The sequence below is a fragment of the Zonotrichia albicollis genome, chromosome 1, assembly GCF_047830755.1.
Source record: "Zonotrichia albicollis isolate bZonAlb1 chromosome 1, bZonAlb1.hap1, whole genome shotgun sequence".
NCBI classification, from domain to species: Eukaryota; Metazoa; Chordata; class Aves; order Passeriformes; family Passerellidae; genus Zonotrichia; species Zonotrichia albicollis.
The window spans coordinates 109,038,539-109,065,962 of NC_133819.1; the positions used below are offsets into that span (position 1 = coordinate 109,038,539).

General features: G+C 43.0%; 1 protein-coding gene across 6 annotated transcripts in view; it reads left to right on the forward strand.

Moving 5' to 3' along the window:
• Nucleotides 1-939: 939 nt before the first annotated feature.
• The window catches only part of TAF4B (TATA-box binding protein associated factor 4b), a 73,378-nt gene continuing 46,893 nt past the window's right edge, over nucleotides 940-27,424 (forward strand). For 2 of the 6 annotated variants that reach the window (XR_012582235.1, XM_074549895.1), the window contains exons 1-6: nucleotides 945-1,711; nucleotides 16,389-16,537; nucleotides 17,247-17,354; nucleotides 21,998-22,165; nucleotides 22,273-22,395; nucleotides 25,132-25,221. Coding sequence is in view for 5 of the 6 variants with exons in the window: in XM_074549895.1 (XP_074405996.1) it covers nucleotides 1,450-1,711; nucleotides 16,389-16,537; nucleotides 17,247-17,354; nucleotides 21,998-22,165; nucleotides 22,273-22,395; nucleotides 25,132-25,221 (900 nt within the window). In the remaining variant the exon portion in view is untranslated. Of the gene's footprint in view, nucleotides 1,712-16,388; nucleotides 16,538-17,246; nucleotides 17,355-21,997; nucleotides 22,166-22,272; nucleotides 22,396-25,131; nucleotides 25,222-27,424 lie in introns of all 6 variants that reach the window. The other 4 variants (XM_074549900.1, XM_074549871.1, XM_005479665.4 and 1 more) reach the window with 4 other exon arrangements.

Genomic DNA, 27,424 nt, shown 5'->3' on the forward strand with positions numbered 1-27,424 from the left:
GTAAGAAGTTATGTAATTTGGTCAGACTTGGCAGAGCTGTAAAAGGTACAGAGGATGCCCTCTTTTGTGTTACCACCTCTTCTTTTTCACCATCTTCTTAGCTTGTGCTCTGACACCTGGAAACTCTGACCATTGCTGCTGCCACCTCTTTGAGATTTTGGGCTGATTTGTTGTGGAATAGAAGTACGCATGGCAAGAGGTGAGCAATTTCTCTTCTCTGTTTCTGCAGCTGCTGACAGCAATATAAAGCACTAATGCTGTGGAATCAAGCAAAGCTGTTAATCAAAATGGCCAAGAAGAGGAGTGTTTCCCTTTCTTGTCTACCTTTCTATCTGAAAAACATCATTGCAAGGGAAGTTGAATACAAGAGTAATTATTTTTTTCTCCTAATATTTTTTTGACTTTGAGCTTTTTGTACCACTTTAATCAGCCGTACAATAGGCCCTGTATTTTATAATTGCTTACATTGTACTCAGTTTGTGTAGTTATAAGCAATACTCCTTAAATTTTATGCAGAAAATAAGGCATGGGCATCAATATGCTTCAGAATGAATTGAAATTTAATCTAGACTTGGTTATGATACGCAACGACCTCAAAGCAGAATTACTCAAGGTCATGCTGAGTTCTCTATCACACGTGCAAAAACTTTCCGTTGTATTTTAAAATTTGTTTTTAGAGCTGTGTCGTGTGTATGCTGTCAGGATCACCCCCGTGCTTTACAAGGGGGACTGAGTTCCACGTCCTCCCTCAATCTTTTTTCAAGTCGAGCCCCGATTACGAAGGTCAAACGGGACAGCGTTGTCCCTTTCATCCGTACAGATCCGTGCTCCTTTTTCCGTCTCGGCCTATCAGCAAATTCCCATCACGACACGACGAACTCTGACACTTGCCGGAGCCGCTCTTGTTTTGAATGCAAGCCCAAGGACACCTGCAGCCCAGGTGCAGCCGGGGGAGGTCTGGCGCAGGTAGGCGGGCCGGAGGCTGGCACGGAGGGAGGAGGCTCCGCAGCTCTGCCGTGGCCACCCACGCCTCACCCCCATTCCGGGGCTCCGGCCGCGTCCCCTCCGGCCGCCCGAACTCTCTCCGCCGCCGCTAACTTCAGCGCGGTACAGGCGCTGGAGCCCGCACGGCTCCATAAACACGGGCGGGCTCAAAGGGGCGGCGGGGCCGGGCCGGGCGCCGCCGCAGTAGGACGCGCTGGCGGCATTGGCCCGCCCTTCTTACCTCCTCCCCTCCCTCCCGCCCTCCCGCCGCCGGCAGGGGAGGCCGGGCCGGCCGGGCCCACGTGCGCGGCGACCGGGAGCCGGCGGAGCGGCGCTGCCATGTGTTTGCGCGGGCGAGCCGCCGGCCGGGGCACCGCCTGAGCGCCCCCCGCCCGCGATGCTGCGGGGCGCCGCGGGGCTCTGCGCGACGCGGCCGCCCCCCGTCCCCTCGCCGCCTCCTCCTCCATGAGCGCCTCGGCGGCCCCCGTCAGGCTCATGCCCGGCGGGCGCCCGGAGCAGGCGGCCGCCTGCGCCCCAGCCGCGGGCTCGGCGCCCGACCGGGGCGGCCCCGCCGCCGCTGTGCCCGCCGGGCCCGCCGCCGCCCCGCCGCGTCCCGCGGGCACCCCGGTGCTGCGGGGAGCCGCTCCCGGCGTCCCGCGGCCGGTGGCGCCCAAGGGGCCGCCCGCAGCCACCCTCCAGTTGCCGGCCAACTTGCAGCTGCCCCCAGGTGAGTGATCCCTCCCGGAATGCCCCAGATGGGGTACGTCCCATGTCGCGACTTAGCCGGCTTGTCGCGGTCCTCGCTGGCGGGGCTTCGGTGGGGCAGGACGGAGCCCGACGCGCTGCCCTTGCTGTTGGAGACGAGCCGTGGCGAAGGACGGGCAGGGCGGCGGGGGTGGCGGTGATGTAGTGGCAATGTGTGTTTCGGGCTCCCTGTCTGCCCCAAACTTCTGGGAACCGGCGTGTGCGTGTGCCTTGCGGGGCATGGGCTGTGTGCCTGGGCTCAGTCGGGTAGCAGCGCTGGGGATGCTTACAGCCCGTCTGCAGGATGGATCTGGAAGTCTCTGGATAAATGCAACTTCTGACTTTGCTGGGTAGCACGAAGAGCAGGAGAAGTAACCAAAAAGTCAGCGGCCAAGTTACCCTTATGTGTGACTTGGAAAAGACTGCTGGAGGCTTTGGTGGAACAGGGATGAAGGAGTATCTCGGGGAGGGGGTGTGAGCGTGGGCTGGAGGCTGCGGAGCGGCTCCGTAACTTACCGAGCGGGTCCGGCTGCCCGCACTCGCCCCCGACCGGGCGGTCCCGCGGGAATTCTTGTCACCGGCACAACCAGGCCGATGCGACTGCCAATGGAACAAAATACTGCCGTGCCTGAGGAGGACAGAGTTGACAGTTCATTACGTGTTGCTCCTTGAAACCCTTTTTTTTCTATAAACCCTCTGTGGGAAACGTAAGGATTCGGAGAGACATTGCTCTTACAGATGTGCTTCCTATAGCAGCAGTGAAAATATTAACGTAGGAGTTGCACAGTGCTGATATGGACACCTTAATACTCTGGATAGCAACAGAGGATTGCCAGGTCTTCCACCTGCACTTTCTCTTAAGAGGGAGAAGGTGCTGTTGGTTCTGATCTTCTAATTTCTCCCTGTTGGGCTGTGTTTAAGTGCTTAAAAAAAAAAAAAAAAAAAAAAAAAAGAAAAAGTTACTTTGCTTCCACTGGTTTTGGCCTCTCTCTGCTGAGACCCCAAGATATGTAATGACTTCATTGCTATCTGATGCTATAATTTCCTGCCAGGACAGTTCTGTTGTTGGAGCATCTGTTGCAATTACTTTCAGGTTGCTGAAAAGGATGACTGGCTTTACAGTAATTCCTGTGCTGGTAGTGCACATTTGCTTTTTTTTTCTTTCCTCATTTTTTTTTAATCCTAATGTCTTTATCAAAGACTGCACCTCCCAAAGAGATATATAATGCTAATTAAAAAAAAAAAGTCTTTAGTCAGTCAGTTTCGCTGTAGATTTCCCAGCACTCATGATGCTGTAATGTCTGGGTAGTCAGCAGTCAAGGGTGAGTTTAAATCCTTGCCAGCTTTCCTCTGACATGAACCATAGTGGAAATATATTAACTTCTTGTAGCAGGGCTTCCCAGGTTTACAGGTTTTGTACCTAATACTTTTGCTTTCTGGAATGTATTGACATTCAGTTAAACACTTTTCTGTGAAGGTGGATGATCGTGTGAGTTGCCTTTGGTTTGGCAACTACAAGTTAGCAAAACTTACAGGATTTTTGTAGTAGCTTAGGTTTGATTGCATCCAGGTATACTGTTGAGTGTCCTCTGACTTGTGTTGTGGTAGGAAGCAGATGTCACAAAAGTAGTATTACTCCTCAGTTGCATCAGCTTGTTTTCCTTGCTCCTGGGACAATGCAGCTTTTGTATCAGAAGTTCAGAGGTGCTGGTACTCTGCAGCATTGTAAATAAAAATAACAGTATGGACTTCAGTGCTTCAGAAGAAACTAGACGTTGTCAGATTTCAAATCGATCAATGTTTCAGGGGAATTTGTCTATGTAATTGTTGCAAGGTTATATAAAAATGCATTCTATCTTGAAAAAGCATTAGTATTTTACCTCTGTCTTCTAGGTGGATTCATTTTTTAATTAATAATAAAAAATGCAAGATGGATAGCATTAAAGCTACAAGACTTAGCAGCATTAAGAAAAAGAAGTGGAATAAACCACCAAATTCCTAGGCTTGAAAAGTTTTTTATTTCAAATAAACTGCCAAATCTAGCCACACAGGATAAAATACAGAAGGGAGGATGCACTTAGGTTTAAAATTGTGGCATTCACCTGTTAAGAAAAATGCATCCAGAAGACATCCTTCCCTTGAGTTTGAGGAAATATTTGAGGTGGCTTATTCTGAGGAAGGCTGGGCAGCACTGCCCTTACTGGTCATGCTGAGTTTCTGATGGACTGCTTGTGACCCAGAGTGGGCATTGCTTCCACAGCACTGCAGTCTGGGCAAGGAAGGGCACCAGCAAAGCTGTGTGTGCCTCTGTGACCTGGAGGGCAGTGGAGGTTCATGGAAATCCGGAATTTACGACTCTCCTTCTCTTCCATCTCTACCTCCCCCTTCCTCTTGCTCAGACTGAAGCCAGGAGTTGGGAAAAGCAGATGACTGGCTAATGACTGACTCCTCATGTCCCTGAGCAGAGATTGCCCATTTGCCAAGTGCCTCTTTCTGTATGATTGCCCAGGAAAGACCACTGAGCTTTACAAGTTCTCTTAGTCTTGAAAGACTCGGGCTTGCTGATGAGTAACAAGGGTTTTTCATCACCTTCCTATGATTTCCTCTACAAAATACTGGTTTTCAGCAGAGCAGCGCTGCAGATACCCAAGGCCATCCTCCTGCTCCAGTCCATCCCTGGCTGACCACCAGTGGAGGCTTCAGCACAAAGTGGGACTCCAGCTGCTCTGACTTCAGGGGTGGCTTTGGTCTTCTTATCGTGCATACCATCAGCTCTCAGACTCAGTGGTTGGACTGTGTCCTCCCAAATGAAGGGAATTTGATCTGCCACAGGGACCTTTCCTCAGTTGCCCTCTTTGCTGACAGGAGCACAAGGCTAGCAGCATTTCAGAAGGCTTTGCACGTCGCAGTCTGGGTCTGCAGAGAGCAGAGTGGCGTGGTGAGTGCAGCGCTGCCTCAGTCCTGAGCTCCATGTGGCCTGTGCTGATGCTACAAACCTGCAAAAGTCTCATGTCATGGACCATCTGCTTAACAAGAAATTGTGTCCTTGGTTAACCTGAGCTTAATGAGGGGGAGAAATGGATGGGCTGTGCTATTAGACAGGAGGAAATAATTGGGAAGGGGAAGGAGAGACAAGGGCTGTGGCAAATGTCTATAGTTTACCTTAGTGTCCTTGGGCCTCACATGCTTTGGAGAAGTCAAGGGTAGAAAAAGAGCATAAAAACAACAAAAAGAATGTTGTTTCCCGGTTTTGTTTACTTTTCTTGAACTTAGGTTTTTGTCACTTCTGTGTCTGTACTTTCAGTCTATCCCTGGACCTGGAATGCTCGTTACAAGCAGGTGTTCAAAGGACATTTAGTATATAAATCTGCTTCTCTGCTGATGCCATGAAAAAGGACAGAACTGAACCAGATGCCAGGGATCCTCCATTGTTACCTTCAATTTGCTTAGAGCAGGAAAATTCTTTGAAAACCTCACCTGATGCCACACAGGGCCATGGCAGCAGCTGCCGTCACTCTGCACTGTAGCATTGGCTGCCTCTGGTATGTGCATTTCTGTTTTATGGTTTCCATTACTGCTAACACCAGTGGGGCTGAGCAAGCACGGTGTCAGCAAAGAAGAGGTGCCCTGAGTGTGCTATAATTTCACTAGTAGTGTGGTGCAAGGCATGGTCTCCGTGTAAGGTTTCCTTTGCACCTGACTTAGAGGGGAACAGCAGCAAGTTCAGCTTCTTGGTTTCTGTTTGCAGCTCACTTGTCTTTGCTAGGATGTTTTGCCTCGTCTGTGGCAGGTTTTCCACTGCCTGCAGCTTATCTAGGCTGATAGTGGGTAACTTCAGAAAGCACAGCCACTGCTGGGTGAGGTGGCTGGGCTGCGTGGCGTGGAGCAGGCAGCATGTGCACTCCTGTGGGTGGGAAGGAGCCCACCATAGGTATTCCAAAACTGCAATGGGGTGGGATGGAGCCTGGTCTTGTCGAGTTTCTCTTAATTGTCTGCAGAACATAACCTGAAGAGGTAAGGGCTGATAAACATTGGGGTGCTGCTTCCTTCTGCTTTCGAAGTTGACCTAATACGTCTCATGCAGAGTGCTGTGAATCTCCCTTGTCATGTTCTAGTTGTAGTTTTTCAGTGGTAAAACCATATGAGGAATTCAATATTTTCATATGTGTATCTGGTCCATTGCTTTAGAATAGGAGGAAATGCTGATTTAAAAATACTTCTTGATTTACATTATGTTTGAGTAGGAGTAGGCTCTCTAAAGATTTCTTGTTTCAACAGGCAGAAAACCATAGAAATTCCTTTAAAGTATGCAGTTTCTGAATGTTGGCAATCCCATGAAGTCTGAGCATAGTATTTGTGCTTAGACCAGTAGGGGCTACATCGGTGCTTGTAACTTTTTGTATCCCAATAATGACCTGTGTTTAGCAGGCTTCTGGGGATGGATTCTCTGCAAGCTTCTCTCTTCACATTAGGTGACACTGATCAACTTTTTTTTCCTGAGGAAGGGTGAGCAAAGCTTTGGTGGGCTTGAAGAACTAAGTCAAACTTAGATAATAGCAAGGAAATGTGTTGTGCTGTAACTAGTTGAAATTTCAGCTGCACTGTAGGACTTGATTTTGCTTTCAGGACTGAGTATGTCTAGCAAAATAATGCCTTCATATGATTAAATGCACAGCCATGAGGGAATTAAGATTTAAATCTTGGCAGAAGATGCAAAGCTAATGTCTAGATTTATGGTTTTCAAGCACACAGGAAAAAAAATTAGATGCATTCTGAATCCTGAAGCATGGAAGTATGATGCTCAGTAAAATTAATGTTAAATGCTGTTCAGATTTTACAGTCAATTGGAGTGTATTGCAAAGAATTGCAGCCACAGTTTGGTGTACAGTAAACTTTTTTTTTAATCCTTAAAAGAGAGAGAACATGAGCATGACTGGTGTTACTTTTGCAGTATTTAAAGGACATTTCAGCTTGTAGCAGTAAAAATAGCATCACTCACACAGGTGACAGCTGGAGGAAATACTAATTATGTTTCAGTATTCTTTTTTCCAAATATGCTGATAAAATCTAGGTAAGTTCACGTGTTGTTATTTTGAGTAGCAACCATACCAGGTTTTTTAAGTCATTTTAGAGAACCAGGTATTTGTTATGCCACTTGGCTGGGGTCTGTGCTGTGCCTGGTGGGTAGGATTGTATTTACAGATATATGTGTATGCAAGTTTTGATGTAAATTGCAACACTTTTGATAACTATCAAAGATGAATAATTAGTACTGCCTTAACCATTTAGACAAAAGCAAAAGGCAAATATGTTTTTGAGAATTCTCTTGGTATTTTCTGAAAATTGGTGATGTTAGAAGAAAAGTAGGTGTAATTTGCAAAATTGAGAAGATCACCATATATATTTTTAAGTGTCTTACTATTCAGGTTGCCAGGATTAAGGTTTGCTCTGCTATGTGGATCACCTTTAGAACAAAGTCCACTAACAGATCTTTTCCACTGGTGTCTTGAGGAAATAAGCTCTGATTGCAACTGAAGTGTGTGGTGAAAATCGCAATAGATGGAAGATCCTTGTTGCCAATGAGGAAATCTGGGGTCTGTTAAGGCTGGAGAACTGCTGAAGCTCAGTGATCTTACTGTGCTGTAAGAACAGTCCGATGATATGGTAACACTTAATTTTCACAGCTCGTGTTTGCAGGCTTCTTCCAGAGAACACTTCCAGCTTGGTGGGGGCAGAGATGCTTTCAATAGTTCTGGCTGCTCCTAGGAGTCGCCTGGGAAATCAGAGTTCCTTGGGTGGATATCCATGCTAGAATAACAACTGGGTGAAACAGCATGCCCTGGTTGGCACAGCACCTGAAGGCTTTCCCTGGCAGCTTGCCTGGTGTCAGTTTGCCACCTGTTCCCAGCAGAGCACTGGAAGCCAGGTCCAGTGGATGGTGGGTGGTGCATTACCAGGCAGTCTCAGTGGGGCAATCAGTGCTCTCTGTTCAAGGGGTTTAATGCACTCAGAACACCTTTATACATAGCTGCTAGGCACTTGACAAATATCACACAGTTCTTGTGACAGTTTCCACAATATCTGTATAGACAGAAGTTAATGCTTCCCATGAAGGTTTTGCTGTCTTCTGCAATAATTTTTGTTTGCTCCATCACACTTAGAGCAAGGTGGTGATCAGGGTTAAAATTCAGTGTTGATCCCTTGTTGGCAAGTGAAAAACCATCCAGCTGAGGAGTGAATTTGCACTTTCAGAAGTGGAATTCAACTTTCTTCTGGTCCCCAAGTGAGCAATGAGGAAACAAATGTCCCATTGTAAAATTAATCTGAATTAACTGACCTCTTACTTAAAGGAGACAGAGATTTAAAGGGGACTGATCTTGTCCCTTGTTAAAACACTACCAAGAAACTGATGATGTTTTCAGCAACTCTTGGTTTAAAGTTAAAATTTGTGGTTCAACATTTCAGCTTGAGATTTCTCAGTAACAGCTCAGTGGCCGTTCCAGGAATGGTAAGTGCAGGGTGTTGGCATACCTTCTGGTCCTTAGAAAGCTGTCTGCTCTATATGTATGGCTGCAGTGTGCCAAGCACATAACTTGCTGTTTGAAGAATTTCACTCCAGTGAATACTAGGAGTACACAAGAGAATGTGGTGTGGAGACTCAATGCTTCTTTCAATGCAGTAGAAATTGTCTTGAGAGTAAGGAAGTGTCACTTTGCTCCTTTGAGGTACTATTTCACTGCCATCAGCTGAGTCCCCAGCAAATGTTTGAAGCTTCTGTATGAGGTAATTTTGGTCCTAGAGAATGCTCAAGTCAGACCATCTTAGCTGTAGACAGTCCTAGAACTGTCTGATTACTCAGATAGGAAAGGAACCAAGCCTCAAGGTGCAAAGTTGCAAACCACAAAGATGCAATGGGGAAATGCTGATGGGAAATGATCCCAGTTGCTGAAAGGTGTGGCCCAAGGACAAGAGCTAGATGCTATCACAATATCAAATAAGGCTCTGCCTTATTTGCATCGTGCACAGTGTTGGCTGAGAATCCCTGATGCCTACACATAATAAAAACAGCACCTCTTGGGATTCAAGTGTAATAAATACACTCTGAATCCAAATAGAAATGGTATTGCCATCTTGTGACTATGCCCTGAAAACCTATTGGTTGTTTGTTGTTGTTTGTACAGTTATACTTTTGCTTAAGAGTTCTACTATAACTGTAAAATTACGTGGGTATAAATGTGTTCTCAAGGAGAGAAGCTCAGGTGTATGTGCTGTCGAGGAGAACTCTTTTAGTGCTGAAATGTGGGCCTGTGTTCTGTGAAAAGGCATCAGAAAATGTGAAAACTAAGGGGACCCAGTTGCTAGACTGTTAAACAGATATCCATCTGGGCACCAAAATACATTGATGAGCAGCTAGTCTTCAACAGCTTGGATAAGACTTGCTGGTGGAGCAGCGTGTGAAACTTGGCTTCAGAATTTTGCAGTTTTAGCACTTTGTGTCTAGTTCCTGGAGAAAGGGAGGGAGAGGGGACTTTGTTTACACTCTTGAGAAAGATGTGCGGTGTCCATTATTCCAGACTGTTTCAAACAATAGGATACCAGAGTCTGCTCCATCCTGCCTAGAAGAGATAGTATCATCCCTTTCCTGGATTTCTGTGCTTGGGAAGCCTGCTATCTCAGGAGTTGATGCCTGCTCTTAGCAGAGGAAGATGCTTAGCCAGAGACAGGTTGGAGTTACTGGAGGCAGCTGCCTTTGCTGGAGTGCAAACCCCTTGAGCTATTGGTGTGTACATGTGCTTGTTTAAATCACTGCTCAGAGCAACCCAGACAGTCTGAGAAATGTTAATGCTGGTGGAACTGTGCTGTCAGCTGGACAGTGGTGTCTGCAAGGAAAGCTGGTCACTGGCTTTGAAAAGGTGAGATGTCAGACATCAGCCTTGAAAGCTGTATTCCAGAGTCTGTATGGGTCTGCAGTGCAGTTTGTGCAGTTGGCAGAGATGCCACCAACATCTTTAAAGTACTTACAGGTATAACATTGTGTGTAGACTGTGTTCTGTTGTAGCATGAAAGAATATGGGGATCATGCCCTTTGAATTTTTCTCCTGACATGGAAATTAATGATTTCTATATCCATGGGTGAAACAAGGTGTCTTTCATTGGAATTCAAAATCTGACATTTCATTGTGACTCTGCAATAATTACATGCTAGTCACTGGTCCTGAGCCATTGCTATGAAGACCCATTAGTTTAGAAGCTTCCTTGGAACAAGGGAAAGAGCACAGAGGGCGATTTCTGAGATATGTAATTATTTAGTTTGTGAAACAAAGTGTGAATGGAATTAATTGTTTGAGGGCCTGGATGTGTGGTGAGTGATTCTGGTTGCTGAAATAGCAGTACTTGATTGTGGGTTGGACATTTTTGAATCCTTATATCAGCTAGAATTAACTTCCAAAGGTTGGAATGATTTGTTGTATGGAGTAAAATGTTTTGTGGGTATAGTGTAGTTGCTGAACAACTTATCTTGACCCCATATAGTGTAGATGAGCCCTCTCCCCTACTTATTTGGGAAATATGAGAACAAGCACAGGTGTTTTTCCCAAGAAAAGCCTAAATCAGGCAGTCTTTGTGACTTCACAAAAGAACTACTATCTGAAGTCAATTGCATTTAAAAATAGAAGGTAGAGATCATTATTGGGAGCCTGGGATGAGGTAACTTGGTGTAGCCTCCAGATCACTGTTGTGGCTTCATTCCTAAAACAGTGAAAAGCACAGCTAGGTGTTTCCTCCAAACTGGGCTGTTGTCCTTGTTTCTTCATCTCCACTACAGAAATTTGCAGTAAATAGCTAGGAAAACTCAAATACTGAGTGAGGTTCGTAGGGAGTAAGTAGTTCTCCTGCATGCACTACAGACCAAACTTCATCTGAAAACATTACAGCCCCTTCGTATTAGAAGGACTATGTCAATCATGTAGAAGTTAATTACTGTCTTTCCCAGTATTTCATTAACACTTTGTGCCTCTTTAGCACTCTTTTTCAGCTAACCTACTGGCATAATGCACCTTGATACAATCACTACTGGAACAGTCTACATCTCTAATAATGCCCTTTTTTGGTCTGTCTTATTCACTCCTGTAATGTATTTTTTAATACTTTTGGGTGACCTAGTCTGTGGGGCTCAATAAATGGAATTGAAGAGGAAAAACCAGGCTTTTATTGCCTACGGGATGTCTTTAGAGAGAAAAACTGTATTCAAACCTGTTGCATGGATTAGTAGTGTCTGGTATGTTATTTTCCAAGTTTTGAATAATCCTAAATAGTCAAAGAAACTTAAAACCACTATTCCTTTTTAATTGCCACTTAGTTTCATATGAAAACATCCTTTAAAGCTTGGTTTTAGCTTGAAATAGCTTCCTTAAAAGCTATTGCTTTGTTTTGAGTAGCTCAGTGAAAGAACGGGATTTGTTTAGGAACAGAGAGCTCTGACACATTACTGTTGTTTTAAAACAATTTTGTTGTTTAGGTACTGATTTGACACCTGGAAGTCCCCATTTAGCCTTGTTTTTTAATTGTGTTTAAGTGTACTTTACTAAGATTGGCAGCATAGCTGATGGAGGCACTCCTTGTTTTGAAATAAGCTAAATTTACCCATCTTTGAATGCAGCTTTTGTGACTTATGCTCTCTTAAATGAGCTTGGTCTCACTGTGGTTGGTTCTTCCTTGTATTTTATTTTAGGAGCAAAAGACTGCTCTTCATTTCCTCACGTTATTCCCTAAGCAGCAGTTCCCAAGAGCTTCTTGGTTGAGCAGTTGGGTTGGAAACCTTGTAATCAAAGTGGTGGCTTAATGTGACAACTTCAGCCTCACCTGTAGTAACAGCATAAGGTGTATCTCCACTGAAGCACAAATGCCAGCTGGTTCATCTGGGGAAATTCCTGGGGGAAGTTCCCCGTCAGAAATGTCTCAGGCTCGTGTTACATGGTGGAGGTTGCCCATGGTGGGATGCTTTCAGCATTCATTGGTGCTCAGTGCTGCTGGATGAAGCCCAGAGCTTCAGTTGCAGCACAGGTTTCTGTTAACAGCATTGTGGTTTCCTTGCATTGTGGTTTCTTTAACACTATTCCCTGAAATACAGTGAAGCCCCTGCAGGTGGCATAAACAGATCTCTGCTGTTATCCCACAGCTTCTTGCTCATGCTCCCGTGAGGTTTTGGTGCTTTTTAGTTAAAATGCAGAGGTATCTGTAAGCTGCTAACCTGTGTTTCTTGGTTCCTGGGCTGGGTGCTAAACCAAGTTCAGAATAAGCTGGGTTTCCTTCACTAGTGGTGCTGTGACAGTGAAAATTTGTAGCAGAGGGTTCTCAAGTTTGCAAAATGAAATAAAATTCATTAGAAGACCTCTGATTTTCCATTGCTCACAGTGCTGGCATGTCTCAGTAGAGGCTGATCTGGGTGGTGGCTGCCAGAACTTTGCAGGACTGTTGCCAGGCTCTCCTCCTCAAAGCAGGGTACCTGCAGCCCTGGTTCCAGGAGAAGGCAGGGCACTGGATGTAGATCTCAATGAGACCTCTTCAAGGTAAGAAGGTATAGCATGGCTCCTTCTGTGTAGCTTTGGAGGAAACTAAGGTGGATTTTGGTTGTCAGTTACTTCCCCTCTAGCTCCCTTCACAGTGTTACAGATGAGGAAAGGTGTGCAGAGAACAAATGACTGAAAGAGCTGATTGTGTTTTAACTGCCTTTTCAGCCAGTGCTGGAAAACCAAATAACTTTCCAAAGTATGTTTTGGCAGGTCATGCAGAATATCTGAGGGCAGAAGTATCAATTCATTGCAAAAAGGCCTGTTTTTGCTTTTTAATCTGCTGGAGACACTTGAGTCCTTCAGTGAAGCACGTAAGAAATAATCCCTGATGGTAACTGGTCACTTTGGTTTGAAAACAGGAACAGCTTTGTGGCCCCAAAGGGATTGTGCCTTGCTCTTCCTATCAAAGTGCATAAATAGTGGGGAAGTCATTCCTGTTCTCTGAGACAACTCCAGTAAAACTATCAAACAATGTTCCTGGAAGTGCAGCCCAGAAGAGGGCATCTCTGGTGTTATGAGGATGCTTCATTGCTCTTCATTTACTACCACTGATGCTGATATTTTGTCCAAATTGCCAATACCTTTTCTGTTTTTAAATACAGTGCTGAGAGGTGTTAGATGAAACTTCATGCTTCAGCTGTTCAGAGATCCTGTGTTGTTTCATGTGTTCTGTCTTTGTTCCTCCCATTTTCTTGTGGAGTTGCAGTGACTGCCAGACATGTTTTCATGTTTATTTTGTTAGTGTTTTCCTTCTAGTGAATGTGAAAACAGCTCTTGATAAGAAGTACTATCTCCCCCCCTGCTAAGTGAAGAATGTGGATTCTTGCACTTACCTTCATTTCTGGTAGCAGTGTCCTGGTAGCTGCACGAGTCTGTTTACGTGACCTTTCTGTTAAGAGCCTCAAGGTTACCATCACCTGCTGTTCCCTCATTTCACACTTGTGCAGCTGTATAAAGTGTATGAGACTTCTGGCATTGGTTTTGAGAGCCATGGAACCTCTTCTTCTGTCATAAAAGACCTCCTGTGCTGCCTCTTGGAGTCTGTGCTATTGGCTGTACTATGGGGTTATTGCTTTTGTTTCCAGGCAGAAGGGAAGTATCAAAGTTTTGAAAAACTGTAATTAAATTGTAGCAATAAGAGGTAAAAAATAAGTGCTGTTCTCGACAGCTTTCAAAGTGTTCCAGGCAATTCATGTGTCAGTTTACTGTCCCTGTGTGACATCAAGTTGTAACTGCCCAGAGCCATCTCTCAGGGTTGGACAATATGTGGCTCTTCAGTGTGTGGAGCTGTAGCTCTGACAGCTGTTTCAAATTTGCCTTCAGCTTTATCTGTGCATCAGGCATCAATAGCATTAAACCTGCAGAAGCAGTAGTTAGTAGATTACCATAATACTGGTTTGGAGTTATAATTTTGCCAGTGTCACAAAGATCTGGTGCCATGAAAAGATTACCACACTTCATTAAAAATTCTGCCAAATGGAACAAAGTTAGGGAAATGATTGTTTGTTACTCTTATATTCAAGTAACAGGCATCACTGTCGTTGAATGTTCCAGTCAAGGCTGTGACCACCAGATTAGCCTTAGGTAACTTCTTCTGTGGATGCTTTCACCAAGTTATTTTAATTCAGTATGGATGTCCTTGTGTTGCCATATCCTGTTGCTAGGGATGGAAACCTGCTTTATGTTTTGGGTTGCATCCTTTTCAGGATCACTGCTATCCTGCTCAAATGTAAAGGGGTTACTTGTTTACCTTTTCTTTTTTGGAGATGTTAATGAATTTACATGTGAACTGTATTGTATTTGTATAAACTTTCTAGCTCACTCTTGAAGTAATTTCCTGTCAAGCAAGTAGATTGTGCTGGAAACTCACCCCATTCAGGTGACTGGAGGATGGAATACTTTTCCAGCAGGGTCTCCATCTCTGTTGAATGCCAATTGAAAATGCAGAATGCTAGTGCAAAACCAGTCCCAGCCCTGTAAGCAAGTTGACTGGTATCAATGTGGTTTCTCAAATGCAGAAGTAGAAAATGCACTTCTGATAATTTGACTAAACAGACAAATGTAATGAGTAGTGACAAAATATCCAAGTACACTCTTAATGCATTCCAAACCTCTAAAGGAATGAAATTATAAGTTTATATGTGCCTTCTCAAAGTAGTATGGCTGTCAGTGATGTTTTAAACCAGGCTTTTAAAAGAACAGCCTAAAATCTCCAGTAGCAACACTTTTGCCATTCTGAATGTAGACTTAGAGCAGAGAGAAATGCTATTGCTAGCAAAATGTGGTCAACTTTCTCTCTTTCAATGAAATCTGCATAAGCATGTGGTCTGAACAAGGGAAACAATGCTCTTTTCCTGGCAGATGATAAATTGTTTGCCATGAATCACTGTCTAAATGAGATGGCGTGAAAAGAAAATGAGAAATCTAATATGTTTTCTATAATTCCGGTTATTCATTGATTAAATTAAATGATCCATCTGTACCTAAATATAATTATAGTCAAGTCATCAGTGGAGGAGGAGAAAGCTGAGCTGTCAGATGGAGTTAACAGTGTTTTTCTGAATATGCAACTTGCCTTGTGCATCTGCCCCATGTAGTAAAAGCTGCTTGAGGAAGGAGGGGATCATGTAGATGCTGCTCTTGCAATTCTCAGCTTGTGTCTGCTATGTAAATGGCAATATGTTGATGCTACAGAATTTTATACCAGGTTTTGTGTCGTCTTGCAATATCCTCTTATGCTTTTAGATGTGGAGGATGAAAAGCTGTTTCTAAGCATGTGGTTATAGCTTGATTGTTTTAAAAAAAAAACCCAAAACATACTCAGCAAAACCCAACTCAGGGAGCTTGTGGCTTTTTCTGTTGTATGCATATGAACTCAGACAGAAACAGTGTTTTTAGGCTGTATTGTATGGTTGTATTTTGTCAGCTTTTAGACTAACCAAGTCGTAAAAAGACTTTCATTGCCATCTTGTTTTACACTAGGAAAGATTGTAAGTGTGCATAGAAGATCTGGGTTTCAGATATTGGATAACTTGCAAAGATATTGGATAACTTGCAAGAAAGTTTAATGCACTCCTCCAGAAACATTGAAGTAGTCTTATTTACTGGATTCTCCTGTACCTCCTCCCTTTTATTTGAAAGATCAGTGTTGAGTGAGGGTGTTTGAGGATGGTGTTTTCAGTGGTGGACTTGCAGCAGCTGCTGCTGGAGGCAAAGGAGATGAGACACCACAAAGGTAGGGTCCTCTGTAGCTCCCTTGAAGGATCTGACATTGTACAGACTGAGCATCCAGCTGGCATTTTGTATTTTTGATTGTTTTGAATCCTCTGATTTTTTCAGAGATGAGCCGTTAGGTGAGGAGGCTTTAGTAGCTGAATGGTCTTTTTTTTTTTCACTTTGTTTTTTAATGCTTTCCCACTGGAATCTCCCTATTTGGCTTCAAACTGCTCCAATAAAACCCTGGCTTTTAATGCTTTTGGGCATGCCCTTGACAGAGGGAGAGTTTCAAATATCTCAGTGACTTAGATTTTCATGGGAGACCACTGCTCTCTTGACAGGGGGTGGTGATCTTGATACAGGTAAGGTGAGCTGATACTAATCAGGCTTCAGTTCTCGCTAGTTTTCTCTGAGCTGTGTTTTCACCTCTAAGTATGTGCCTAAGTATTCAGAAACAGAAGAGGCAGCCAAGTGTGATAGTGGTGGTGAATTTTGCAGATGAAGAACTGCTTAAAATTAGTGCTAAACTAATCCCAGAGTGTGTGTATATTTTGTGTGTCTGTCTTTTTAATGCTCAGAATATCTTTTTGACTCAAATGGTGATCTGCTTTGCAATTTGCATCTTGTATGCACACCATGTTTCAGCGTGGCCAGTGGTTAAGTTTTTCTCTTGAATTTAGAAATTATTTTCTGCCATGAGATACATAGTCAAGCTGATGTGCACTTTATTCTTATATTTCTTGGCAGCTGTTCCTTGGAGTAATAAAGTAAATATTACATTATCTTGTGTGGTCTAGTTATTTCTTCCACAGAAATATAGGAAAGCCATAATATAACTTAATTTCACAGTCTGAATGTGTTTTTTTTCAACAGGAACTGTTCTTATCAGAAGCAGTAATGGCCACCTAATGCTGGTATCTCAACAGTCAATAGGACAAGCAGAGAACCAGACACAAAGCAACACAAGTGTGAGACCATCTGTGCCAACCAGCACTCCTGCAATCAGAATATGTGCTGTGCAGGTAACTTCTCTCATAACTTTAGTTGGGCATAGGTGTATGTTATGTAGTTAGAACAGGGTTTGCAAATAATTTGTGGAGGGTTAAATAACCCTTTCTGAGTGGGGTGATGGTGTTTGGTTTTGCACCAATAAACATCACTCTGTGCTTTGCTTTCTTACTTGGGTGAAAACCTGTTACATATGGTAAAGGTCAAATTAGTGAACTTCTCGATGATGATGTAAACCATTTTAAGAAACAAAATGCCAGTCAAAATTGCTTAAATGGTTACTGCTACTGTCTAAACCTTGTGATCCTCTGTTGGGATATTTCTCCAAAGCTGAGGAGCTTTCCCATGTCCCTAGGATGTTCCTCCTTCCCTGAACTCTGCTGGCTTTTTGCTTCCATCTCTTGTAGTGTGGTCAGTCAGCATGCAAGAGTAAAGAGGTACATAAAAGTAACAATTCATGTATTTCTTTAACCATTTTATTCTGATTATGCATTTTCTCTAAATGTCTCTGAATCTGTTATTGAATATTCAAGTGGTAGACAAAGGGCTTTGCTGAGCAGTGTTTAAATGATATGGACTGTGTGAATGATGCCTGTGTTGTTACTGTTAACAGGATGTGCCTCAGTTTGTATCTGACCCCAACTTCCATGTCTGTTTTGTCATTGACTTGTCTGACAACTGTTCTCTGCCCATGTGTAATTATTTTTAATTTTTTTTTCAAAGAATTCTGGCACACAGTTAGTAAAGAAAATAGCAGCTGCTCCTGTGAAAACGTTATCTCAAACAACAAATGCTGTGGTTTCTACTGTTCAGACACCTGCTGTAATACAGGTACTTTGCAAGCTTTATAGTATGGTGGAATAAGTGACAGAAAGAACTGGAGAAAATATGGATGCATTCTTGTTATTTCTAACTGTAATCTGGTTTTCAGTAAGCTTAGTAACCTTTGTCCTCATAACAAATTATTTCCCAAATCTGTTTTTTTAAATGCATAATTTAATTAGGCTTCTGTCAGCGTGTGTCAGATAATCTTATCTCACTACAGTAGAAAGCACATGAACAATGAATACAATGAATAGTTCAGAGAGCCATTTCCAGTGCTTTTGTGTGCTGTGACAGAGGTCCTGCAATCTCTTGCTGAATCTTTTCAGGGAGATGTGCTCCTGTTGGGGTTCCCTGATTCCTTAGTGCAGAAAAAGGTATACCTGAGATGACGTTGAGGGAAAAATGAGCTGTCTGCACCAATCAAGCTGTTTTTCATGTATATGATGTTTTTCCCCTTCATTATAAGCTGAAGGAAGGTCGTAGCTGAAGACCTGTTCTCTAATTGAGTGTGGCAGATGGGTTCCACAGGTACAGCTGTAAATAGGCAGTGGTTGAAAATGCCTCATTATTTTCAGGTAGTATTTTGTCTTATTTCCTAGGTCTTATTTTGCTTTTTCTAGAGAAAAAATGTTGTAGATCTCTTCTGAAGAGGGTTTTATCACCTGCAGAGTATGAGGTTTTTCCTACGTGTGGTTCATCCTCTGTTCTTGGGGACCAGGCTTCTGGATAAGCATGTGGAATGAAAAACCTGCATTTTTCTGCAGATAGTATGTTCTGTTCATAATCTGCAGGAGAAATCATGAAGAAGGCTGGCTTGTACTTGTGTTTTGTGACAAGACTTTGAAGGAGACTTGAGCTGTAGCAGTTGACAAAACACTCAGTAGATGAGCAAGATCGGTCATTCAAAAAAACATGCTGGATGTATGTTCTTGACCCTGAGGGTGTTTGAAGCGTTAGGGATGTGTGTGCTGACAGTGGTAACACCATGACTACTAACAAGTTCATCCTTCTGCTGTTCTTCTGGATCAGCAGCTGAACACTACTCACACTCTGTGCTCTTTTTTCACTTCCCTCTCACTACAGATGGATAATGTTGGGGCTAAAGTGGAAAACCCAGAGGCCTCTCTTAACACAGTTCCTATTTTACTCAGAATGGAAACAATGTATGCTTTGTGTCTAAATACAGTAATGGATGTTCCTTACTTTTGTTTTGGAATACCAGCTTGCAAACCCTGTGTTTGTGATCTGTGCATAGAGGTCTTTAGGATATAAAAACAGTAGTTATCTACTATACTTGCACTGGGGAAAAGAGATGAAGGTTGTCCATCATCTGATGGATGAAGTCGCATGCATCCTCACACTCTCATGTGGCTAAACACTGAGATTCATCATGCTATTAACTTCTCTTTTTAAAACTTCTATCTGCCTTTGGCTTGGTTTTTCTGTACTTTAATTTAGTTTTGATGTAGTCTGTTACACTTGTGTTCTTCTGAGATATTTAAAGACATAGACTATTGAAGTTGGAAGGGAGACGACCCATCTTGCATTGGTCAGCCATCGACTCCGATTTATTAATCAATCAGGCACCTTTTATAACAGTGTTAATCAAGTTCATGCATATTGCAAAATCTGAGCTCACAATAGGTCAGAGATAACATACCAACCCCTCCTTATGTTTCCAATACCAAGATTTGGGTTCTCAAAATTATTCTTGCTTTCCCAAAACAGCCAAATATAGAACATCCACTTGTTATGAGAAAGCTGCCTGAGAACTCTGATGTGCAAGGCTCTCAAGGCCTTCATGCTTGTCACTTTTACCTGTAGTTAAAAATAACCTGAGAACCTCTGCTGTTCACAGAAACAGGCTGTGAGAACCTGCTCCTCACAGCTGCCTTCTAGGCCATCCCTGAAAAAATCTCCAACAATAGACTTGGAGTGTTTTTTGTAGGTTGGTTGTTTTTTGGTTTTTTTTTTCCCCACTGTAGAAACTGGAACACTTGGAATGAGCTGTAGGGCTAGATTTAGACAGCAGGAATGATGACTCTAGGAAAGATTAACAGAGCTGTTTTGTTTAGAGTGGCTTCCTTGAAGCCCCTCTGTTTTACAGAGAATTGCAAAGCCCTCTGTACGAGCTCCTTGTACAGTGAAGAGTAAATAGATGCAGTGTGGATACATCTTGCCATCATGTGGTCATGTTGCTCCTCACCCTGGTGTGGACAAGAGAAGAGTGCTGCAAAGGGAGCCATTGCAAAAGGTTGATGGAACCATCTGAGGAAAGGATGGCAGAGCCCTTGAGTCTGATTTCCTTGGCAGCAATTCATTCATCAGTCTTAAAATAACTTCCTGATCTTAGTCTTGATAATTTTTGGAGGTCACAGGAGAGGAGTGTTGGTCTGGAAGCATGATGTCACCACAGAAAGTGGTGGAGAGTGGAGAGGAAATAATACTTGGCTTGGTTCTGCGTCTTCAGTCTTGTGTGAAATCCAACTTGGAACACTCCCTGTAGGTACTGACTGCAGGATTATTCTCCTCATCAGCGAAAATATTTCCCTTTTCTGACACTCCTGAATGTTTAAGCTCTGAGGTTAGACAAAATTACCTGCACATTGTTATTTTTTACCTGTTTCCCAGATGGCATAACAAAGCTGCAAAGTGTCTAATTAGCATCATGCTGGGGCACTTTCATTTAGATGCAGAGCACTTCTTCTCTTGAAATGACTTCAAAATATGCAGGATTAATGCCATTTTTTTTCATGGTGACCGTTTCTCTGTTGCTCAAAGTGAGAATGAGAATTATCGGTAGCGAAAAGGGTTGACGGCAGATGACAGAAATTAATTCCCATATATTCATTTTCCTGGGAAAAGGGTCCAGCAGACTTCCTGTTGTTTCCTCCCTCATCTGATAAAATGCTCTTCTAGTCTTGATGTGTAAGCATGCTGGAATTTGCAAGAGATCAGCTCCTGTTTTCGACTTTTAAAAGCCCAGGGCATTGCAACTTGGCAGATCTGCGCAGTGTCCCCTTCCGTCTTCCTCCTGCCCATCTGTTTGTGGGATTCTTGTGCCCAGTTTGCCTCCCTGTGGTCTCAGAGCTGTTGAGCCTCATCCTTGGAAGAGGCAGTGGTGGTGGCAAAGATCCTGCAGAGAGCTATTAAAGTGTTACCAACAGTGGGAGAATGAGCTAGAAAGCTTTCTGGTAGCTGCCTGCTGCTCTCATGTCAAGCTGGCAGCAGCTTGGGGAGGACAGGACACTACCCAGAAAAGAAAAAATTGTAAATCTATGACAAAAGCGTTATGGTTTTGCTTTAGCTTTAAATGTTTGTTCATTAATTTCCCTATCCTGAAAGACTGCTGTTCTGTGTGATGTCTGTCCCACTTTTGATTAGTTTTTGTTTTATCCATGGTAGGGTAAGTTAGACTCCTGTCTAACTCTCTTATGATTGATGCAGTTAGCCAGTGTTAGTTGTGCCTGTTCAACTAAGCTGGGGTGCTTAAATGTGTTAGGAGTCAGTGAAAGCTGTTACATAGTGCAGATCTGAACCTAAAATTTGAAATACAAAACCAGACTTTCCCTTCCTCTTCACAGGCTTGGAGGAAAGATGACAGCCAACTTCATTTCAAATAAAGTTCCAAGTTTCAAATGTTAACCTGGAACTCTGCCTGCAGGTTCCCTCTGGCTTTTCAGATTTTAAGTTGAGAAATCAAAAGTTGTGGGTTTTTTGCATGGGCAGATTGTTTTAATTGTGTTGTATTCTGTTGTATCAAATGTGTTGGTTTTTTGGGTATGGTTTGTTTGTTTGTTCTCTTTAAAATCTGAGGTAGAAATAGTTTAGTGGGTTTTAGGTTTAGCCTAGTTTGCAAAGAAGGGAGGTATTTTTTCCTAAACCTTAATTACTCTCCTGTTGCTGGAGCTTCTGAATCTCTTGGTAAATTATAATGAGCTTTTAAAAAGAGGTCTCAAAACAACTGGATTTTGTGAGAGTTTCTGTCAGGGCAGAGGAGAAGGAGATCCAAATTGCTGCCCACGAGGAAAAAGCAGGAAGAACCTGTTAGGTCCATTTGCTGAGCTGGCTGCTTCTGCTGGCACTTGCATCCTTCCAAAGTTGTCATGATGTCTTTTTGCCTACCCTGTGTGTGATAGGAAAAGCAAGGGGTGTTGCAACTGGGAGAGGAGCTTCAGGGCAACACTGGAAGATAAATAATGACTTATGGTTCTGTTTGTCTTCAGAGCAGTATCACCTGGCTTAGCACTGTCCAAAATCCATTAGTCTTAGACTGTAGGAACCTGGCAAAGTTAATATATCGGTTTCTTCAAGACAAATTTTGCCTTCCTCTCTTCCTTCAAAGTTGTAGGCAGTGCTTTGGTCTGGATGTGTCTCTGTAATTTCTTCCCTCCACCCTTGATTTATAAATAGAATTATTGCTGTGGCTGTCACTTACTATATTTAATAGAGCCTCCCAAAACAAATTATTCTGAACTCTAAAAACAAGGAGAAGAATTGTTTCTTTGTGCTTCAGATAGCAGTGTGGAGGGAAGCTGCTACCTTATATGCTAGCAGAATCCAGGGAAGTTGCTGCTTTGTATGCTAGCAGAATCCAGTATGTTTGTCACGTTGTTCCTTGGTTAAAAAGTGTTAATTTTTCTCTTCAGCCAGCAGCTGCAACAGCTAGTGTTACTACAGTTACTGCTGTAAAGCCTTTGAGTACTGGAACACCTGTAAAACTTCCAGTTACAGGACCACCTGCACAAGCTATCTCCCAAAAGGCAGTCTCTGTGAAAGCAGAGGGCACAACAGTAGCACAGACCAGCGCTTCTACAGTAAGGAAAAAAAAAAGTTTTTAATTAAAAATTAACATTCTGTATGTTCATCAGAGGTTGAAGAGACAGTGCAACATCTAACAGTCTTCTGTTTATTTCCACACTAGGAGATGCTAGAGAATGTGAAGAAATGCAAGAATTTTCTTGCTACGCTAGTAAAACTGGCGTCTAGCGGACCTCAAGCCCCTGAGATGGGGCAGAATGTGAAGAATCTGGTGCAAAACCTACTGGTGAGACTTTTTTTTTTTCAAAACAAAGTCTGCATCATTTGTCTATGGATTTTTTACATTTACTTTATCAGAGTTTTGTTCCTGTTATTTTGTGCCTCTTTTTTTTTTTTAACAGCTCAGGAGTTGGATTTGTGGCTGAATGCATCTGACCCTTATTAAGTTGTATATTATAAGTCTTACTTTTTTAAACTGAACCCCATGCTGTGTTATTTCCCCTCTCACATTTCTTTTTCACTTTATGCACACAGGTAACCGACAGCAGGAGGAGCTGGTAGTGTTAACAGAGCTTCTGGGTTTATTTTTTTCATATTAGTGTAGTTTTGAGTCCTCAGTAGCAAGAATCTGATGTGGAGGTTGCAGTGCAGCGCTAAGTCCATACTACTGCTTTACTCCAAGACAGAACTGAGCAGTGGCACAGGAATGACATTATCAATAGTTTAAAACAGTAGGATGGAGCAAGCAGTGTGGTGGCTTCCGTATGGTGCTTCGTGCCGTATCCCAGCACAGCTGGGTTTTCCTGGTAACGATTTCTCTTGCCACTTCTTGTCATGGCATTTGACCGCTGCTGCTGTGTTGTTGTTCCACCCTAGCAGAAGGCTGTGTGCTGGTGGAGGGGGGTGGCTTTGCTAGTGGTACCAAAGGGCTTTTCAGTCTGGGAAGGTGTGATGTAGACAGGTGTAATTTCAGAGAGCAGATTGTTTGAAGAATGCAGCCTTGCAAAAATTTGATTCCTTAGCCTCTGTCCCTACTGGACTGTACACCTTCCTTCTGTGGGAAAAATTGAGTTGTTCTTTCTTGTGCTTACAGTACGTGTTGTTTTTTGGTTTGGTTTCTTTTTAAAGAGCAGTTATTAAGATATATTAATACGTTGTTAACTGCTCAGTTGTTTGCTTTTTGTAGTAGTTTAAAATTCTGCTATTCAGTATGTGTATGATTTAAATGCAAAGTAAAGTTTTGTGTGTATGAGAAAATGAGTAAATTGCAGCTGGGCAGCAGAATGATGCTTAAGGCAGCGTTTCATGAAGTGGGTGTCAAGTACCCTGTATGCAGTGAGCCTTAGTGTGCCAAACCACTTGCATCTGTATCAGTGAGACCTAGGTGACCCATGTTTGCATCTCAGTGAGATCTAACAGCCAACAGACCAAGTGGCTAAATGGGAGAGCTGCTGGAAGCTCTGTTTGTCTGCAAAAACACAGTCTTTAAAATCCCTGTCCTGTTTATCTAGCAACCTGGAACAGTTTCTCCAGAGGTGGATGTGGATGAGAGGAGTAATTTCTCAGCAGAAATGTGTCCGGTTTATCTCCCCCCGAAAGGTTGTGGCGGTTCTTGTCCGCCCAGGGAAGCCAAATGTCCGGTTTATCTCGGCTGTTTGAGGGGCCTGAAAAGGCCTGGGGTGGCCTTGGGGCAGCCCGCGTATCGAAGGACGAGAAGAGGCTTCAGTTCTTCTTTCTGGTTTTATGTTTATTAATTGTTTATCTAAAAGATGTTCTTTCAGCCGAACAAAGATCTGCTCAGCAGTCAGCCATGGGCACACTGTCTGCCCTCCCGGGCAGCCACGTATCTTTATACCCTTTGTTACGTATACAATATTTATCATTTTTCCCCAATACCATCTATTCTTATAACTCGGTGTACTCTCAGTAATAACCAATCCAAAGGTGCCACCGTGGCCAAAGAAGATGGAGGAGAGGAGGAAGAAGAAGGAGGGCAGGACACACCCCAACTCCTCCATCTTACTCCTCTAAACCCCCCTGTACATAAATCCTAAACCCTGTTTCTCACTCTCTAATTAACTAATCCCTTCACCATTCACCCGGTGAAGCCCTCATCCTTGTCGTCTCCTGTGTAGGGTTAAAGTCCAGCTACCAGACACTTCTGGCAACATTCCAGGAGTCCCGAGCCCCCCCAGGGTCTCAGTGGCTCAGCATCTCAGGACTGAGATCTTGAGATCCGACAGAAATGGAGATTGTTGTTCCCTTTGTGTGTTTATACCTTTTTGGAGGAGGTAATGTTCTTGATGATGCTGGGATGCTGAGGAAGGGCTGCAGAGTCTGGGGCTTAACCCTCTGTGAGGGTTCTCAGTGAGGGGTCTCAGAAGTTTACTCCAGCTTCCTAACGCTCCCAAGCCCTTGAGTCAGGTGTTTGTGTTGGGACAGGCTGGAAAGCATTAAGAAAGGAGCCAGTATCTGCAATTCAGAGGACTGTTACTGTGAGAGTATGCAGAAATGTTTTGACTGCTTTGGAAAGGCTCTGTTAAATGTTCTCTTATGCTGTGTATGCATTAGTCTGCAATTGTCTTACAAAAACTGCTAAGTATTAGTCTTCGATGTCTCTAAGTTTATTTTTATGCAGATAAACTACCTTTACTGAAAGAAATACTATTAGTTGATTTAAAATATATCTGCATAACAGTGAGATACTCAAAAGGATCAGTGCTGCTTATAAAGTTTTTTTCTATCCCTTCACTTCAGTGACTGGGTGTGAACACCTATGTCTAAGTGTGTTAACTGCCTGTAGCTGAAGAAAGCATAAACAACTTGGGTAATACTATATGAACATTACAACATTATTCTATCCTGACTCCCCTTTTTTCTTCTTTTTTAAATAAGGCAGGAAAAAAGCATTTGAGTACTGAAATTGAACAATGCCACAGTAATATAAGTTTCCATGATCTTTTGGTACGTCTTGAGGTGAATTCAGTTATAACTTAAAATTATAATTTTATTTTCCTCTTAGGAAGCAAAAATTGAACCAGAAGAATTTACAAAGAAGTTGTACGCAGAGCTTAAGTCATCTCCACAACCATATTTAGTTCCTTTCCTCAAGGTAAGTGTCTGATTATAGATATGTAGTATTTAAAGAGGGAAGGGAGGAGGACCAAAAGAGAAGAGAGTTGGGGCATTCAGATTTTTTCAGGTCAGTTGAAGAATGGTGCTTAGGATACCTCTGCGACTGTTGTGCTTGGAAAGACATTCTTAAGGGGAAGAGCAGTTTTTGAGGAGTAATTTTCGCTGTGTTCCTAATGTGAATAATTGCCCTCTAGGTGTTAAAGGAGACTGGTGTGTTGGAAGCTGTGCATCTAATCTACAGTAGAGCAGCTGTGTTAAGATGACCTCCTACTTTCTCATCAAAATTGTAGCAATTCTGAGTTCTAACTCAGAGGCTAACAACAGTGGCAATGCACAAGCTTATGCCATGTTAAAGATCAAAGAATCTGCATAAAGCTATTCATCTTCTGCTTGCTTATGTTTAGCTGGAGGAAGGAAAAACCTCTACCCCTTGCTCCAGAAAGGTTCTGACAAGACTACTGTAGCTTAGGAAAAGAATCCCAGGAACTCTACTTCTGTTCAAGCAAATAATAATATAAAGGAAAAAATGCTTCCTTGAGACTTTTAATCATATTATAGAATGGTATTAACAAAATAAAAATTAATTATATAGCAAGCTTTAAATCTCAGTGAAAACATGGAAAACTATGTTAAATTTACTAAATTCCAATGTACACCATACTCTTAGGTTTGTTAGACCTGTACGTTCATTATAGTCATGATGGTGAATAAAGGAAGAATAGTTAAGTGCTATAGCTGGGACAGAGTTTTTCTGGTTTGCCCTTTTCCTTGGTATGGGACAGGCCATATAATGATGCATGTGATAATGTTCCTATTGCTCTAGATGGCTGATGCTCATCTACTGAAATCTGGGATAAAAATTTTCCTTACAATGGCAACTTTTAAATGCCTTGCTAGCAAGTTTGCCATGAGTCAGAAAGAGTGCAGTCTTCTCTGCAGGACCTTGGGCTGAGATGAGAGATTCAGATTTGATATTAGAAAAAAAAAATAAATCACTGTTAGGATGGTCAGGCGTTGGAATGGGTTGCCCAGGGGGGTGGTGCAGTCACCATCCCTTAGGTGTTTAATAGGATCTGGATCTGGTGCTGGGTGATGAGATTTAGTGGTTTAGGGGATACAGTGGTAGTGCTGGGCTGATGGTTGGACTTGATGGTCTTAAAGGTATAAGGTCTCTTCCATCCTTGATGATTCTATGACACATAAAATTTTAAGATTGGTCATTTATTACCTGCTTAATTTCGTGGAGGCTTCTTAAATGGCTGTACAAAAGCCAGAAAAATAAACAGCTCTGAGAATGGGTTTTCTGCATGCAGTGTGGCTCTGGCTGCAGAAGGACCGGGCTGTGAGTACAAGGTCAGTGAGACTGGCACTCACAGAAGAGCTCAGCTCTTACAAGAAGCCATCCAACGATGTGAAGAGCTGCTACACTTGATGCAGAGAACTCAAGGCAATTCTGCAGGGGTTAAGTTGGGTTCATCAGTGTGGGTCAAACCCTGCCCTGTGACAGCAAAGCCCTTGTGTGTTTCTTCCGCAGTGCAGTGCCAGGTACTGGCATCATCTAGGCTTCTCTGATCTGGGCAGTGTCCACACCACATAATCCTTGGCATGGTGCTCTCTCCCTGTTGTGTGCTACATGAACAAAGATATACTGTGACTTCAGAAGTGTTGTTCAGACATGGTCAGAGTTAGCTGACTTTGCAGTGTTGCCAATTCTTTAAAATATCTTGCACCCAGATTGCCTTTTCCTGAAACACTGTAAGGATGTGTGGCTGATACACACAATTAGGTTGATCTGTAACTGTGAGCAGCTGTGACAGGACTGAGTGCCAAATGGAGGATGAGTTCAGGAGCACTTCTCGAAGGTGCTAAGAGGATCAGTGTTGGCCTTGTTTGTGGGGGAAATGTTTGCAGCTTGAGTCTGGAAAGAAATGTGATACGGCTTTTTGCCAATCCACTTTTAGCTAGTGAAGTGGAATTTTAGGGAGGTCTCTCTGGAGCCAGCTCTTATCTTTGAGCTGCAGGTTTTTGATGAAGTTGTGCATGTGTTTGGTTTTGCTTGTTCCAAGAGGTGGAAAAAGTACAGTGGCTTTGGCTGTGAAACCTGTTTGATTTTCAAGTCTGCTGGATGCTTTTGGTACAAAAATTGCTAAGAGCTAAGCAGCTTTTTAAAAGAAAAAGAA